Below are 16,808 nucleotides of genomic sequence, written 5' to 3' on the forward strand. Positions count from 1 at the left end.
GGTTGTTTTTAGCCCATCCCCTGGGTAGTTATAGCACCGGCCCAGCAGTAGTTAATTTTACCCAGCAAGATGGGTTGGTCCGTTTTAACCCAGTGGATGAGTTAAATTATTCTACCCATTTCTGGGTTAAATTAACTGTACGTCTGAGTAAATGCAACCCATATCATTTATTATATATTCTACCCATTTCTGGGTTAAATTAACTGTACGTCTGAGTAAATGCAACCCATATCATTTATTATATATTCTACCCATTTCTGGGTTAAATTAACTGTACGTCTGAGTAAATGCAACCCATATCATTTATTATATATTCTACCCATTTCTGGGTTAAATTAACTGTACATCTGAGTAAATTCAACCCTTATTATTTATTATATACTCAACCCAATTGTGGGTCAAATTATGTACCATTCTGGGTTGTTTTATCCAAATCATGTGTTAAATAAAACTATTATGGGTTTATTCAACCACAATATGTGTGTTACTTTAAACTACAGTTTAACTACAAACCTATGACAAAATACATGCTAGATTTGGTCATGCAAAGCATAATGCAATAAACACAAACCATTCTGGATTCTTTTAGTCATTTTATAGAAAAATAAAAGCATGAAAAATGACAACTTTTAAACATTTGAGTTCTATTAACTCATTAAGACATGGGATAAAAAGCATTTTTATACTTTTGCTATTCAAAAATAGATATGAGCTCATATATACAAGCACATATATACAAGCTTGTGCCGCGCTACAAGCTGGTAGATCTGCTATTTTTGAAAAATCCTGAAATTTGTGCAAATCTTTGAACATAGTTTTTAAAGCAAACATTTAAACACAAGTCTTCATCGTGCTCTCTGGGGCCATCTAAACCTTAATCCAGATGTCTCTGTATCCTGTTCTAAACATCACTGACACACCAAAAAGACACGTGTAAGCAATAACGTTTTCCAAACAATGCAAATGGCATTCAAATAAAACAAAACCCCAAACGTTTTTAAAACATGTTTCACTGGAGGTGTGGTGTGCAAGCAGTGTTATAAAGCTTCAAGGGTTCGTTTTAATCATTTTGTTGTAGCCAAAGTTGTTCAATTGAAATAACTTCCAAATCAGCCAGCTCAGCTTCCCTAACAAACAAAATACAAAAACGTAACAAACAATCAACCACTTAAACCCCAGCGAACGTATTGTGGGAACAGCTTTCTCTGAAAATAGCAGATCCACAAGCTCACAACACCAGGCATTGCATTGTGAGCTTGTCGATCTGCTATTTTCAGCTAAAGCTTTCCCCACACAGAAAAACTCTTAGAAACAACAACCCAAATGCAAACATTTCTGCTTTTAGACAAACAGTCAAGTCTTCATCGTGCTCTCTGGGGGAACAAAGAATCCGTCCTGTTTCTATAGGAATGTCATATTTAGTGAACAGTGCCATGTTGGTCCCTGTTACGTAATCACCCTGATATGTGTTCTCTGTGGGGAGGAACAACCTCATTATGTCCCGATACGTGTTCTCTGGGGTGGAACGACCTCAATGGTCCCAAACTCTTTTTTACACCATTCTAATTTAAAAAATCTAAAATAGCAGCTCTACAAGCTCAAACGAGCTTCTTGTAGATCTGCTGTTTTTGATGCTGTAGTGATCAAAGTAGGGGTTAACCCTTTAAGACCTGAGGCCGATTCTACAAAATGTCTTCTGAATCTTCTGGTGTCAAAAACTTGTTTCTATATCAGTGGTTCTCACACTTTTTCATGTCAAGGACCCCCAGAATTATATGTACCGCATTTGGCCGCGGACCCCCCCCATCTCAAAATATGTTGTTCCAGGGACCAAGGCTGCCCTCAATGACTAACGGGTACGTGGGTTGATTGAGTGGGTAATGTGTTGGGGGGTGTGTGTGTGAGCTCTACTGGCAAGCCAGAATTCTTGTGTGCAGAAACTCCACCATTTTCTTGGACTCTTGTAGTGGAATTCCATAGATAATACTCTGTAGGAAGTCCCACACAAGTTGACACTTTTTGGGGTACTCGATGTCAAAAATGTAGTAGGCCTTGAAGCAGACGTCGATGGCCTGAAGAAGTTTGTCCTGTTTCAAAGCCTGTCCATCTATAATTGCGAAGACCTGAGATGGTTGCTGAGAGTTGTTGCCAAGTGTCAGGACATAGGGTTCAGTTTGGGAGTTCTTGGCTGCTTGGAGATACTCCACCATGTTGGTTCCAGGCTGAAAAACACAGAAAAGTGAGGTTGAGTGAGTAAGGACAAAATGTCTACAAAGTATAGAAAAATAAGTGTATAATTAAAAGAAAATAATAATGAAGGTGTCAAGGGTCCATTTGTTTTCATGTTACATTATAAGAGTTAACTTATTGTTTAACATATTCATTTTGCGTATTATCACTCCTATGGTACAAACATAACACAGCATAGTATTGTGGTCAAAATGGTATCCAACGATAACAAAATGTTCTTTAGTTTTGTCTCTGATAGGCTAAATCTTATCTACTGGGGGTCCATTGGTTGAGAAACAGTGAGAGATGTACTGTATAGACATAGAATGCATATAAAGCGTTAACTTATATCCCCCTCGCAGCACAACGGTGGTCCCTAGGTTGATTCTTAGTGAGGAGGGTGGTGGTGGTCCCTGGCTCATAATCAGTTGAAAACCCCTGCCTTATAAGATAAACCGGGCGGTATATTAACAGAAGGAATAAGCTTGTCCTGTTATACCTGTATTTGTAAAGCAATATGTTAAACTAGCAAAGAGCAGTAGTTAGCCTATTTCAGAGACATTTTGACAAGAATTAATCAATGTCATTGTTTCGGGTGGGGTGAGGTCATATCTAGATGACTAGTCAACTATTTGTCAACTTTTTAGGATTACTCGTCGACTAGTGAAACGCCGTAGTTGTGAATGCCCTACTGTGTTCTTGTCCTCCTGCTGTGTGCTGTATACGCTTTGTAGATTACACACTCAATACTTACACAAACTCATTAATTATACAACAGGTATATGTTAATGTTAAAATAAAATGGAAAGTTTCCCTTTAGATGTGCTGGTGGACTTACAGGCTGATGATGGATGAAGGCCTTCTTGCACTCAGCAATGGTGTGGCGCACCGTTTTACTGCCACGGCCACGTCCAACTTTGTATGCTGTTGGGGGGAGCAAGGATGGCAACTGCTGCAGGGCGAGATCCCCAATGTCATCTGCAGGAAGACATAGGTATCAATACGAGGTGGAACAGAATATCCTTTATTTTGTCATTCAATAGCCAACAAGAATGTACCGTAACCTATGTAACCAATAGCGACTCTGCAGCTGGTTAGTTTGTAGTTTAGTTATTCCCACCATTAGGCCAGAAGCTGGCCTAACCATGACAGTTTACAAATGGAAAATAATTGACCAGTTGGGGTCCATTTGTTACACTGTCACAGTTACAGACTTAAGGGTCAATTTAGACCCCACTAAAGTAACCCAGAGAGTCCCTGGAATCCACTTTGAGTAACCCTGGTCTAGACGAGGCTATAGGAGGAAGGGGTGTGCCCACTGGTATTTGAAGGTGACACTACCTGAGAAGAGGAAAACCCCAGGGTACCTGAAAGTGTGTGCTGTGCGTGCCACACCCACACAGAGAGGCTGTCAATGTAGTTGTGGACTCTTGGCACAAGAGGGACTGTCGACTGACAAAGAACCATTTCAATAATATTTTACCTAATGTTAATCCTTCGACCGGCAACTCTAACTTCCGCTCCAGTCGTGCGATCTGCAGGATCTTCTCCGCATAAACTGGGAGCCAGGTCTCGTACAGTTTGGGCGCAGCGTCCGCATGTAAGAGAAGGAAGTCCTGAGCGATCTATAAAATGGAAAACATTTGAAATCAAATTAAATGTGGCACACTACCAAAACATTATAAACAATGAATCATCACATGTACAATATTCCCTCTTACCATGCCGTTAGTTGTCAGGTGAGGGTAGTGTTCCAGAATCTGACTGATGGTCAGATCTCTGGTGTTGTCCTTTATCCACTTTGCCCTGTACACCGCCGTGTCCTGCATATAGGTCGCAACTTGGCATAATGGTTGAGAATTACTTCTCAACCACTCTTTCAGCTGTACTGCCCGCTCATCAGATATGGTACATTCTGTAAAAAGAACAAAATGCTGTCAGTCACTAAAAGATGGATGTTTTGCGTAATCAGTCATCCCTATCAGCAATATTGTGTGTTAAAATAGTTCTAAAACAACTATAAATGCTATTGTGTGGTGTCTGGTCATACAAGCTACTGTAGTTCCAAAATTCCTCACATTCACTAAGATCAGGCTCTACTCAGATTTTCTGTCTGCGACAGTGTTCCCTAAACGTGCGCATGTTATGTTTTGGGAAAACTTAAGCAAGCAAATGTGCCACATTGTTGGAACTTCCTTCTATTTTTCCGTTTAGTAATGACCTGGTATGACCGCTGTTCGAACAGGACCATCCTCGGGTGCTGGTTGGGGTGCTCGGCCATTCCCCCTGAGCGCTGACCTCAGCTTCTTTCTGACGTTTCGCAGCCTTTCCTCCAGGTACCCACAGGCTGGATGCCGGTTCTGTGCTGGGGTGTACCATATGACCTGCCAAGAAATCAAAATGTTTGATGAATAGAGATTTGGCACATTTCGATTTTTTGACAGCGTGTCCTTGAATTAGAACAGGGTTTTTCTGCACATTTGTCTGTCCCAAGAGAAGGCCAATTATTGTCCCTGCTTCCAAGGGCATGACAGCAGTGAAAATCACACATCAAAGTAGTTTTTCTGGAAGGAGTGAGCGGTATTGTGTCTGTTAAATGATTTAGCATTTCAAGCTCAATGTATGCTTCTCAACGGTCCGTTACTGAGAACTGCAGACCTACAGGCAGACCACATGTTGTGAGCTTGTAGACTTGGAGTTTTCAGTATCAGCGACACATCACAGCAGAGCATATATTGGGCTTACTAGGGGTGTCACCAAAATGAATAATACATTGAAAAGCAAAAATTGGGAAAAAAAACTCACGCTGCCACTGCTTGAAGAGTCTTTCAAGCAGGGAAATGCCTGAATTATGCTAGCTGCCATGGCCTTTTTGGTCTCCGTCGTAGGACTGTAAAACAGAAATAGCACAACTATTCATCATATCAAGTAGTTCCAGTGCGTTGATTTCATGTAACTAATAAACCATTTTTAAAAGACAAAAAAAATAATCACACCCGGTGTGTGGCTAACTTAACTTCAGTCAGTCGTCCAGTGAAGGTTGCACTGGTGCCTCTTAAAATGTTACTCCATGGTAGCTGATCTGAGCATGGTTAACAACTAGCAAATATATCCCTACTAAGTCATATTTTAGCTCTCAGGTAAAGTTAGAACTTGGGATGATCATACACCCTTAAAGTTGCCATTTAACCACTTAAACCCCAGCATTGGTATTGTGATCCCTATTCAACATAAAACATAAAGATAATTTAAATCTGTTGAAGTACTTCTCTCCAAACTTCTCTATAAGGTGAGACACCAAGATCCGGACAAGGGCACATCTCTGGGATGTGGTGATTATATTTGTCTCGTCAAGGTCCCTGACAATCGGCTGTCCTTCTGCGAACGTTGTAAGAACCTGACGGACATCCTTAGAAAATTGCAAGAAGACACAAAATTGCAGACTTATTATTGTTTAGTTAGGAATGGGTGATTCTAATTCAAATCAATATCACCATTATTTCAAACTTTTGTCTTGATTACAATTAATGCACTCAGTGTGTCAATGTGTTGTGAGCTTGTTGAGCACCATTTTCTTTTTCATGCAAAGCAGCCAAATTTATAAGGCTTAAAGGTATTATAAGGCTTATAAAGGTAAAGCAGAACTTACAAACGTAGGAATTATGTGAATTGTCTGAATCATCATGAGGGCTTGGGGTTGAGGTGGAGCCAGGGGTTCAGGTGGGGTTCGGGGATCAGGTGCGGCCGATACCGCCATGGGGGTTTGGGGAGTGGCAGGAGGTGTGGCATCAGAGGCTGTAGCTTGTGCATCAGGTGCAGGCGCCGGTCCAATCTATAAAGAAGACCAAGGTTAATATAATAAATGTAGGACAAAGAATAGAGCACCAAAGTCTGATGTAAATGACGCATCCTACCTGGTTTGCGTTGTTCTCCCCCTCTCCCCCCAATTCTTAATTAGTGACATTTTTGCCAGAAACAGACTATCAAATATAACTGACTGACTATCATAAACGATAGTCACCTTCGTGACAACATCGCTGGGACAGTCCGTTTGTTTTTGGACCTCAATGCTTATGAGACGATTTTAAGATGACCCAACTATTCTACATAGAGAAACACTTCTACAAACCAGGGGATGAGAGAGTGACGTCAGGACTTCGGTACTCTATTGGAATCCCCAATAGAGGACCCTTTTGAAGACAACCAAATGATATGTGGACAGTGGTGCAGCATACTTTTAGAGAGTGCACTTGGGCTTCACCTTATACAAACATTAAGTGATTAAACAAAAAAGTACTTACAGTACCACTTATCACTCATTTAAAGAATGCCAGTAGTCCCAGTAATCGCGTCATCCCAGTAGTCACGGCATCCCATCATTCCAGTAGTACTTTCAATCTGTCCCAGAAGTCAAGTGGTTCTTACTACCCGGTACTCAAATACTGATCATTTTCAATCGATTGACACTTTAAGCAGCAAGTATGGCTAAAAACAAAACTAATATGGGGGTAATGTCAAAATAGGCCTTTTCAACATATAAGCCAGTCAAAATACTATTTACAGTCACACACAACCACACACACACACCTGGTGGCAGTTAGGTGATTCTAAAAATGTCTGTTGCGCAACGAAATGTATAAACTGTCATCTACTGTCACTGCCACTGCCTCTACATCCTGGCTGCATCCTCTGTACGACTTGACTGCATGGAGGGGATGGTGATCAAGCAGATCTCTTACATCTACTGCTACCAACACCTGGGTGGGAATGACACTGTATGCAAATAAATGCCTATCAAACCACTGTGTTTCCCACTTCTTTACAACAAGTTTTATTGTTGGTGTGGGTGACGTTTGCTCCAGTAGTAGAACTGATTCTATGAGACCAAATTGAGGCTCTCCATCTGGATCATAGGACAGGAATACACTCATGCCTGCTCTATAGTCAGTTCCCTTAAATGTAACCCAGGCTGGCACATACACTTCACTGAAAAGGGGAATACCTTCTAGCCCACTTTGGATCCTGTCATTAATGTTCACCAGAACTGTACTTTGCCCTGGACCAACTTCTGTATTGTGACACAGGATAGTTCCACATAGGAAATGGTAGCACTGCATCATCTGATGGCGAAATGCCATGGTTTTACAAATGTTTCTAAAGTTGCAGGTTACATTGCTAACCTGTTTGAAAAATGCATGTCGTGCTTCAAATCTCATTGACCAGAACTGCTTCAACGGTCCAAGTTTTTGAATGATTCGTGGGTAGTGAACCATGAAGTGTTGCTTTGGCCGTAAATGTAGATGAGGATATAGCTCCAGGAAGAGGGAGTGATGGTCTTCTATGATTTTGCCCAAGTACAGTGTTGCTGCCACTGTAATTGAAGGGGAAAAGATAAACTCCATGCAATGGAGTAGGAGGAGTAGAAGTTCCCAATGCTTGTTATCCATGGGGACAAGATCACCTATCATGATTGGTAGTAGCCTAATTAGGCACCACATTTGAGATGCTGACTGACGCATGGAGCCTTCAGGCTTTTTGAGATCATTCCTGCTTATGACAGAAGGCTTGTTAGACTTATCACTAAATCCATAGTCAAAGCTTGTGATTCTGTAATTCAGCTCTTGTAGTGTGAGATGCTTTTGGTCGATTAGTGAATTCAACAAAAGTTTGACTTCGATAGGCCCCACCCCCTCCAGTAAATCATGCATTATGTCCACTGACAGATTGTCTGACACATGATAAAAAGACAACATGTTCAAGACGCTGCCCCTTTTCAGGCCTGTCTGGGACTTGTCGGCTGTAAGTAAATCTGCCTCATAACTATTGCGATCACGCAAAAGTCCAGGGTCTTCAAGCGTCAGAGACTCTCTCTGTTCTCTATTTGCTTTGCAAAACCGACATGCATAATTGGCAACGAAGGATTCAACGTAGCCAAGAACACCATGGACGCCCAAATTGTCTCCAACTACTTGGAGCAATGTGAACTTGACAACACCTTGATAGTTGGGGGTATTAACAAGGATGCCATCCTGCTCTAAATCCATGATCTCTTTGACAATAGGGCGTAGGATTGCATCAATGGTATGATGTGCTGCGTCATCAGATTTGTACACAGCTAAAAGGAACTGTGACTGCAAGGTAGATAGCAACTCTGGAGGCAAGCTCTTCAAAATGAAATAAAGAAGTCCCAACTTGTGAATCCCAGTTTTAGCACCAAGGGGATTTACTATCTCAACATCATCTTGGTAAATCACAATTGGGATTGAAACCTCGTTCCGAAATAAGGAATGCGTTTTACAGAACTCCCCATCAAAAACATCCTGAATTGCATCACCCTCCCTGCACTGCCAATCTAGCATGGTCTGTAAAATCCCGGGAATTTCTAGAATCTTGGTCAAAAGGCTCTTTAACGGTATACGGTAAAATGAATCATGAACACCAACTTGCTGGACAATGCCAGTGGCAGAGGCCGTTGATTGAACATAGGTAACCCCTGACAATATCTCCTCAACTGGCTGAACAAAGTTTCCAGTTGTAGCAAAATATTTCATCTGTTTATAGTCGGACTGCATGCCTCTGAAAGGCTCAGCTAATTCTGAGAACTCCACCTCAAGCTCTTGTACCTCGTTGCTTTGATCAAGACCAAACGTACGAAATACAGACATGGTCTTTGATTGCAGTCGGCCGACAATATTGCCAATTAAATTGGAGGTATGCTGAACCACAAAGTTTAGGTTTGAGAATGTCATAGAAGATTTAGATCTAAGATGGGCTAAAAAGAGGGCCACTCGATTAGTAATGGACTCTGGCTCTAGTTCATCCCAATCCTCACCAACTTCCTCGTCTCCCTGTTCTGGCTCCATGTCAGCATTCAGCATTTCAACAGGTGGGGCTGGACCTACAGGTGGGGGCCGTGGGGCTGGGCCTTCAAGGGGGTCATCATTTCTATCCCCATGCTCCTTTTCCAAGTGTCTTCTGTAAGACCATATGTAACCAAATGTCCGACCACAACCACTTTCACTACACTGAAAATGTGTTGATACAGAGTTGACATGGTGTACAGACCGTAAATGCACGAGAAGACCCTTGATACCCCCTGAAATTAGCTTTTGGCATTTGAAGCAAGTGTATGCCATCTTCCCGAAATAAACTATTGACTTACAAGTTCTCTAATTTTTTTTAGAAACTTCAGCCTAGGGCCTGCTCTCGGGATCAGCTGTTTGATGGTGGAATCATCTAACAGAAAGAAACTTTCCTGATCAATCCCCTCGTCTGAAAAAAAAGAGAAAAATACACATTATTTTTCCAACAGAAAAAAAATAGAGCTCATGGGTTTCATCTGCAGTCATCTACACTGTAGATGACTGTAGATGACTGTAGATTCTACAGTACCTGCAATGATGAGGACCAACACAGATGATTTAAATGAATTAATTACTTCTACTGCAAATGATTACCCTCAGCAAAGCTAATCAGACACATTTCATCACCTGGTTTTGGTCCTCAACATGACAGGTTAGAGCAGTGGTTCTCAACCTGTGGGTTGGAACCCCCCACATATTGTGAAACTGTTGCGAGGCGTTGTGAGCCTGTAGATCGTCTATTTTCACAATATGTATCCGTGTAAAGAGGTCAAACAAATGGGGGGTCCACAATTCAAATATTTTGGGGGGGGTCACAGCCTGAAAAGGTTGAGAACCACTGTGTTAGAGGACTACAGAAACCATGGCCATTAACTCAGCAGCCATGTTTGGTGCTGAGCAAACAGTTTGAATGACAACCAGCATCCTATTTCTGACTGACACAGATGTCATTAACCTTAATCAACCTGGGTTCATCTGCTGGTCAATTGTTGTCAGTTAATCAAATAGTATAGCACAGAAAATGCATATGCTCAATACAAATGTCAAGGTATATTACAAAAAGCAGTTGTCAACTCCATTACTGTGTGACAGCAATGTATGTGGATGGGAAACATATTGTACCTCTAAATATGTCGATCAGTTCTGGTAACTGCCACTCTGTCAGTTTTTCAAAGACAAAGTTGTCCATCGATCTGAAACAAACACAAAGGAAATACAATTGGTGTTATACCTGTTCAGATATCAACATAAAAGCAAAGCAAACTAGCAGCAGAATACTATGATCTGCTATGAATATGAACCAAATGGACCCTTACAGCTCTGTAACTCTCAGAGTGTACACATGGAAATCTAGAGACAGGTGAAGCAGGGACCCCTTAGCTGAGAGACAGATGAAGCAGGGACCCCTTAGCTGAGAGACAGATGAAGCAGGGACCCCTTAGCTGAGAGAGAGATGAAGCAGGGACCCCTTAGCTGAGACAGATAAAGCAGGGACCCCTTAGCTGAGACAGATGAAGCAGGGACCCCCAGATGAATTTCACATCATGTGCCTCTCACAGTATTTAGCTGCCCATGCAATTGCCTATTCAAATGAGCGTCATTCAGTAATTTTAGTGCAATACCAGCAATAATAAACTGTTTTTACAGCTGCTTCAACCACAATTCCCACAATAATGTAAACACCATCCTAATACAATGAAATTAAATACAATAATGTCTCAAATTAAATAATATAACGGGGTAGACTAGAATGGTGACACAGTAAAGCAGGGGTCTTCAACAGGGGGTCCGGGACCCCTAGGGGGTCCTCAGAGTTACTACAGGGGGTCCGCCAAATCTTTGTGTGATAAGATTTCTTTTTTTACATTAACCACTTGAACCCTAGCATCACTTTTCTGAGGAGAACTTTAGCCAAAAATAGCAGATCTACAAGCTCACAACGCCTCGTGAGCTTGTAGATCTGCTATTTTTTGGCAAAGAGGTATAGGTGTAGAGGGAAAAAAGAGCAGGCCAAGTAAAAAAAAAAGTTTAATCTGAAACAATTTTATATAGAGGGGGTCCCTGCTTCATCTCTTTCTCAGCTAGGGGGTCCTTGGCCTGAAAACGTTAAAACTAAACAAAATGCTGCTGTCAAAATCAACACTAGTTTCAAAGAAATAAAAAAACACATCTGATTGTACAGGCAATTAATTTTCATGTACTGTGGGGGGGGGTCCCCTCGTGATTTTGAAGGGGTCCCCAGATGACAGTGAAGTAATAATTTAAGGACTTAGCATCAAAAGTAATCAACTATATACTAGAAAAGGCGAAATTATCAAAAAAATAAAAGAGGCACAAATTGTGAAAATAGCAGATCTACAGGCTTTTGTACAGAAGTCACATAGACAAGCCACACCCAACAAACTACAATACCACATTTCAGTAGCCAGATTGTGTAGGCACATTGAGAGGACAATGTGTTAAGCACGCGATATATAGTCTACACGTCAATTAATATATCAAGCAACTAGGCTATGCCTTTGTTTACAAGTGCCCACAGCTAGTTAGCTGTGTAGCCATGGCCTGTCACTTTCAGCAGACTGTGCATGCTTGAACGGCAACGTGATGTGTTTATAATAGAAATTAGAGATCAGACCAGAGTTCAGAATGTATAAATGAGCCAATTGCACTCGCGCCAAACATTTGAGTTAGTTAGCTTAGCTGCTTAGCACCATGGGGCCAGCAGCACATTCCAGTTCCTCTGCATGTTTAACACGACGTCAAGGCATGCTAGGAAAGGTTGAGACAATAATACAGTGCAAAACAAAACACTATTTTACCTTGAATGGAGTTCTTCTTTCGTGCCGTTGTTTGTAAATGGTAAGAATTGCGACGCACGTTATGGCTCTCTGCAGACTCTCTCTGTGTGACGCTGGGCGCGCGCGGAAGCAGGAAGTGGAGGAGGACTGGAGGGAGGCGGGGTATGGAGGATTTTGACCGGATAGGGAGGGCGGATTCCAGACTTTTAGGATTCTGATTCTTTAATTTATAAATAATTATAATAGTAAAGAAACATTCCTTGATCCATTAATTATATGATTTACTCCACTTCACTCTCAGGATGTTTTAGCCTATTAAAAGTGGTGATACCACAGTATTATTTTAATGCACATAAGAGATGTAGTTTAAAATATAATATAAATCAATAATATACTCCCCTCAAAGAAAACATGACTTTTAGATTGTATTATGCAAATGTTTTTATTCGTACTGTACCACTTTGATGTATGTAATGTAAAATAAATAAAATGTATTATTGTTGCTGTTGTTGTTGATGATAGACAAATATGCATACTAAAACAACATTTGTTTAAGCTGATTTTATGAATATGCCGAAAATTCATGTAAATTGGTCAATGTGGAGAATCACGTCTCCAGGGTAACGTGGGCACTTGCAACTGGGCCCAGCTTACAGTACAGTATTGTATCATACATTACAGTACAGTACAGTAAAGTACAGTAGCATGCATTACAGTACAGTAACATACAGTACAGTACAGTACAGTACAGTACAGTACAGTACAGTACAGTACAGTACAGTACAGTACAGTAGCATGCATTACAGTACAGTAACATACAGTACAGTACAGTACAGTACAGTACAGCAGTACAGTACATAATTAAAGCTGAACTTGTGAGCCAACACAGTCTCATTCCCAAGAAGTCACATGTTGACATTTTGTGCAGAACCCCTTCCAGTCACATGGTCAAATTACATTTCAATTAAACGTGCGGCGTCGAGCACATTTTCTGGAACTAATCGCTCCAGATATTTTTTTAAAATCTGAAACTTCACTCAATCCATATTGAGAGTAAGCCGGATTTAATGGCACCGGGCCTGATTTTTTAGGACACTGATAAAGGTCAAAGGTCAGCAAAAAGACGGCAAAGCTGACCTTTGCCTAAATCTTTCCCTCTCAATAACTCGACAACGATAAGGACTTGGGGTCTAATTTCGGGATATGTTGTTCAGTTTTTTGAGACGAACAAGTGGATATCTTGTTTGTCCTGGTACGACACTTTTCAAAACTTCAGCTCTTCCTTCAGGATGGTGTTAGGTTGTATACCTCTATGTACCTTCCGAAAGTGGAGGAAGCCAACTTAGGAGTGTTGTACCGGGACAAACAAGATATCCCCTTGTTCGTCTCAAAAAACTGAACAACATATCCCGAAATCGGAATCCAACTCCTTATCGTTTCCGAGTTATTAAACGAGATAGCGAACCTGTAACCCTAATCAATTAAGAGAACCGTATATCCGTGTGGGAGGAAACTTATATTGGTGTTTTCAGCGCAACAAGCTGATCGAGAATCTGGTCTCGGTTTTGCTCTACGACCTCGGCAACCCTAACCTTAACCTTAGCGTGTTTTGGCGGCTAAGGTTATGGTTGGAGAACGGTACGTCTGTGTGTGAGGAGACTTATATTGACGCGTTCAGGGCGACGCGCTGATCAATAATCTGTTGTTTGATTTGGTTTTCGACCCTTACTTTTCCCTGTAGATACATATTTATGATTATCTCAAAGACGATTTGACAAAACTTTACAATTCTGACATATGTCAGTCTACCCACCGATACGAATCGGTCAGTACCAGGCCCGAACCGGTCGCATGCACGGTCCGCGCGTGATCTTAAAAAAGCAAATGAAAATATAGAGCAGGCTTCGATTTGAGGCCTTCTGCACCAAGTGAGACTCCATGGGGTCACCGGTTCAAGTCCGGGATGGTGCTGTTGTTATTATCTATGCTGCTGCATTGTCTGAAGGAAGCCAAACCAAAATAAGTTTGACTCTTATGTACCTGTACACAAGATGTAACAATAAAGTACAACCTTGAGGCTTGTCAAGAGACAAGACTATTAATCTACCACCAGTCACCAGTATGGCTACATACACACATATTATGAACACATTGAACACTGAATAAAAACGGTACTCCATCCGCAAAGTAGCCGACTTAAGCCAATAAAACAAAGTAAGCAAAGCTCACTTTTGAGCTTGTCGTAGCAGAGTAAAACAGTGGGTGAAATTAGTTTTTGTGCATTATTAATTATTATAATATTATATAAAATGATTATCTCCATAATATTATGAGCCTCTGTAATTAAGTACACAAGATAAGTGATCATTTAACCAACTGAAGTCTGCAGAGTACACACACAATCAAGAAGGCAAAACATACAATTAAATTGAAAAGTAAGCTTAATCCCAGACTTGAACCGGCTAGTCCAAGAAGATATGATTACTAGTCCTGGAACAATACCACTAGGCCACCACAACACTAGGCTCTAACGAAGGGAAGTCATATTCCTCCAGTCATTCGCTCAAATATACAAAAAAAAATAGATAGTTATATTGATAGATACATTCCGTGCGTATTGTACTAGTTCTGCACAAAATGTCAACATGTGACTTCTTGGGAATGAGACTGTTGTGTAAGCAGAAGTGGAATCAAAAAGACTTAACTTGAGTGGGCTCACTGAGGAATTTGACTGAACATAGGATTTTAATTATGTCAACTTCCATGTAGTTGAGACGTTATCAATTAATTATTTCAAGTTAAAACGAATTTTCGCACAAACCTTTGTTGTATTGAAAAGGAAAAAATAGTTTTGATAACAAGCCAGCATCATCTGGTTTTGCAGTGCACAAATAACCCACAATGGTCTTAAAACAACCCATAGTGAGTACTTGGGTTGACTCAACCAATGGGTTGTAAAAAATTACCCATTATGGGTTATGGTTAACCCATAATGGGTCAGCCATAACCCATGTACTGAGTAAATGGCCGACTCACCCAATGGGTTGTACAAAATTACCCATTATGGGTTATAGTTAACCCATCATGGGTCAGCCATAACCCATGTACTGAGTACATGGGTGACTCACCCAATGGGTTGTACAAAATGACCCATATGGGTTATGGTTAACCCATGATGGGTCAGCCATAACCCATAATGGGTCAACCATTTCATAACCCAGCATCTGGGTAGATAAACAACCCAGCATTTTTCTCTGTGTGTCTGCATGACTGGCTTTACTGTCTTCAATCCTTAGGTTTGAAGGCAGTCACTGTAATTATTTCTCATCAGACCATAGCACAGTCATGTCAGATGGTCCAACATGGGAGAGCATTACTTATTGATCCAAAGCTGTCACGTCTCCAATGAATGATGGTAGCCTATAGGCCAATTCTCCACTTTGGCATGTTTTGCACCATGCAGCAATGGCGTGGGCCTTACGATGTCCAGTAGCATCCTCCTCACCCGTCCCTCTGATGGCCCCGTCCTCCTGATGGCGCCGTCCCTGGGGCCCTGGAAGGAAGGCATGTCTGTGACAGTAATGTACATGTGGTGTGCCACCCATGCACAGATTTCAAAAGCACTGAACCGAGACATTTTGAAAACTGTCTTCTCATAATATGCCCACGTTGTGTCTGTATCTGCGTAATACGTGTGTGTGTGTGTGTGTGTGTGTGTGTGTGTGTGTGTGTGTGTGTGTGTGTGTGTGTGTGTGTGTGGGTGTGGGTGTGTGTGTATTCGTGTGTGCAGATGAGACTATGCCTGATTAATATTCTAATTGTCATAAAGACAGGGGAAGAGAGAGATTTGAGAGAGGAACTCTGTTTACTCATCACCAGTATTTACATGTACAAACAAAAAGCGAGGGGCAATTCAGAAGCACGGCATGAAAGCTTCTGGGGGTGAGCTTTGATCTCGGCAGTGACAAAGCTTTGCGTTTGCTCAGGAGAAGCTAATTCGGTCCTCCGAGAACAATAAGGCCAAGATCTATGGTTTACTAGCGCCAAAACGAGCCAGCTTATGTTGTTTTTTCCATCTCAGGTCTTATTTCACTCCCAGAGAACAGCATTATATCAAACCTTTTAAGAAATAACAGTCCTATAAGCTCATAGTGCCACATCACAGCTTGTAGATTGGATATCTTCGCCCAAGTATAAAATGGGGGTAAAAGTGGTTAAACAGATTTCTATGCTATTAACACATTTTGCTCTGGAACCGTGCCTCGTGATTTGCAAGTAAACGCTTCGGACCGCAAGTTGAACCACTCATAATCCCTTCAAACTTTAAATGAAAGGGATGCATTATGGTGGGATTTGTTGCCTCTCTTTTTGCTTGTTCTTCAGAATATTTTGTTGAGTCATAACTTCTGCCTCTGTGATTTGAGCTACAAAGTGGCCTCAATAGAACCAGCGAATACTATTAACTGAAAAACTAGAGTTTAAAAGCTCTGACTTTAATCTAATGACTAAAGCGGTTGGAACCAACCCACCAACCGATATAACTTTGCATATTATTTCACACAGTTTCATCGTGTGTAAGGTTGCAGCAAAACAAGTGCCAACTAACCAGCACATTATGATTTGGTTAATTGTAACTGAGCTGACACAGGTTTTTTGGCACTGAAGGGGGGCTTCACCCAGGGCATCATTCAAGCAATAAACACCACTGCGGTTCACAAAGTCCGATCAAAATGAGTAACAGTTAAGCTAACCTAACTAAAAAATAGCAAAGATCTAGAAAGATCTACAAGCTCACAACGTTTGTAGATTCGCTATTTTTAAAAGAACCGAGAGTTGTAGTAGACGTGCTGTTCTCTTGGAGTTTGTTCCAGATACGTGTGTATAAAAGCTGAAAGCTGCTTCTCCACATTTAGTTTGG

The 16,808-nt window shown here is 41.2% G+C and overlaps 1 protein-coding gene across 2 annotated transcripts; it reads right to left on the reverse strand.

Moving 5' to 3' along the window:
• Positions 1–580: 580 nt before the first annotated feature.
• On the reverse strand, positions 581–12,025 carry LOC308103871 (uncharacterized protein). 2 transcript variants are annotated; one of them, XM_080454077.1, is made up of 11 exons: positions 11,912–12,025; positions 10,215–10,285; positions 9,392–9,501; positions 5,879–6,061; positions 5,496–5,638; positions 5,035–5,119; positions 4,451–4,613; positions 3,951–4,144; positions 3,713–3,854; positions 3,068–3,207; positions 581–2,222 (listed from the first exon to the last, which is right to left on the reverse strand). In XM_080454077.1, the coding sequence occupies exons 2-11, from the start codon at positions 10,279–10,281 to the stop codon at positions 1,908–1,910; spliced, it is 1,542 nt and encodes a 513-aa protein (XP_080310203.1). In that variant the 5' UTR covers positions 10,282–10,285; positions 11,912–12,025; the 3' UTR covers positions 581–1,907. The 2 variants fall into 2 exon arrangements, with proteins under 2 accessions (XP_080310203.1, XP_080310204.1); XM_080454078.1 differs by lacking the exon at positions 11,912–12,025 and adding an exon at positions 6,531–6,627 and having other exon boundaries at positions 10,215–10,229.
• Between the last annotated feature and the right edge of the window lie 4,783 nt (positions 12,026–16,808).

This window comes from Gymnoscopelus braueri (assembly GCF_963280865.1).
Source record: "Gymnoscopelus braueri genome assembly, chromosome: 16".
Taxonomy (NCBI): domain Eukaryota; kingdom Metazoa; phylum Chordata; class Actinopteri; order Myctophiformes; family Myctophidae; genus Gymnoscopelus; species Gymnoscopelus braueri.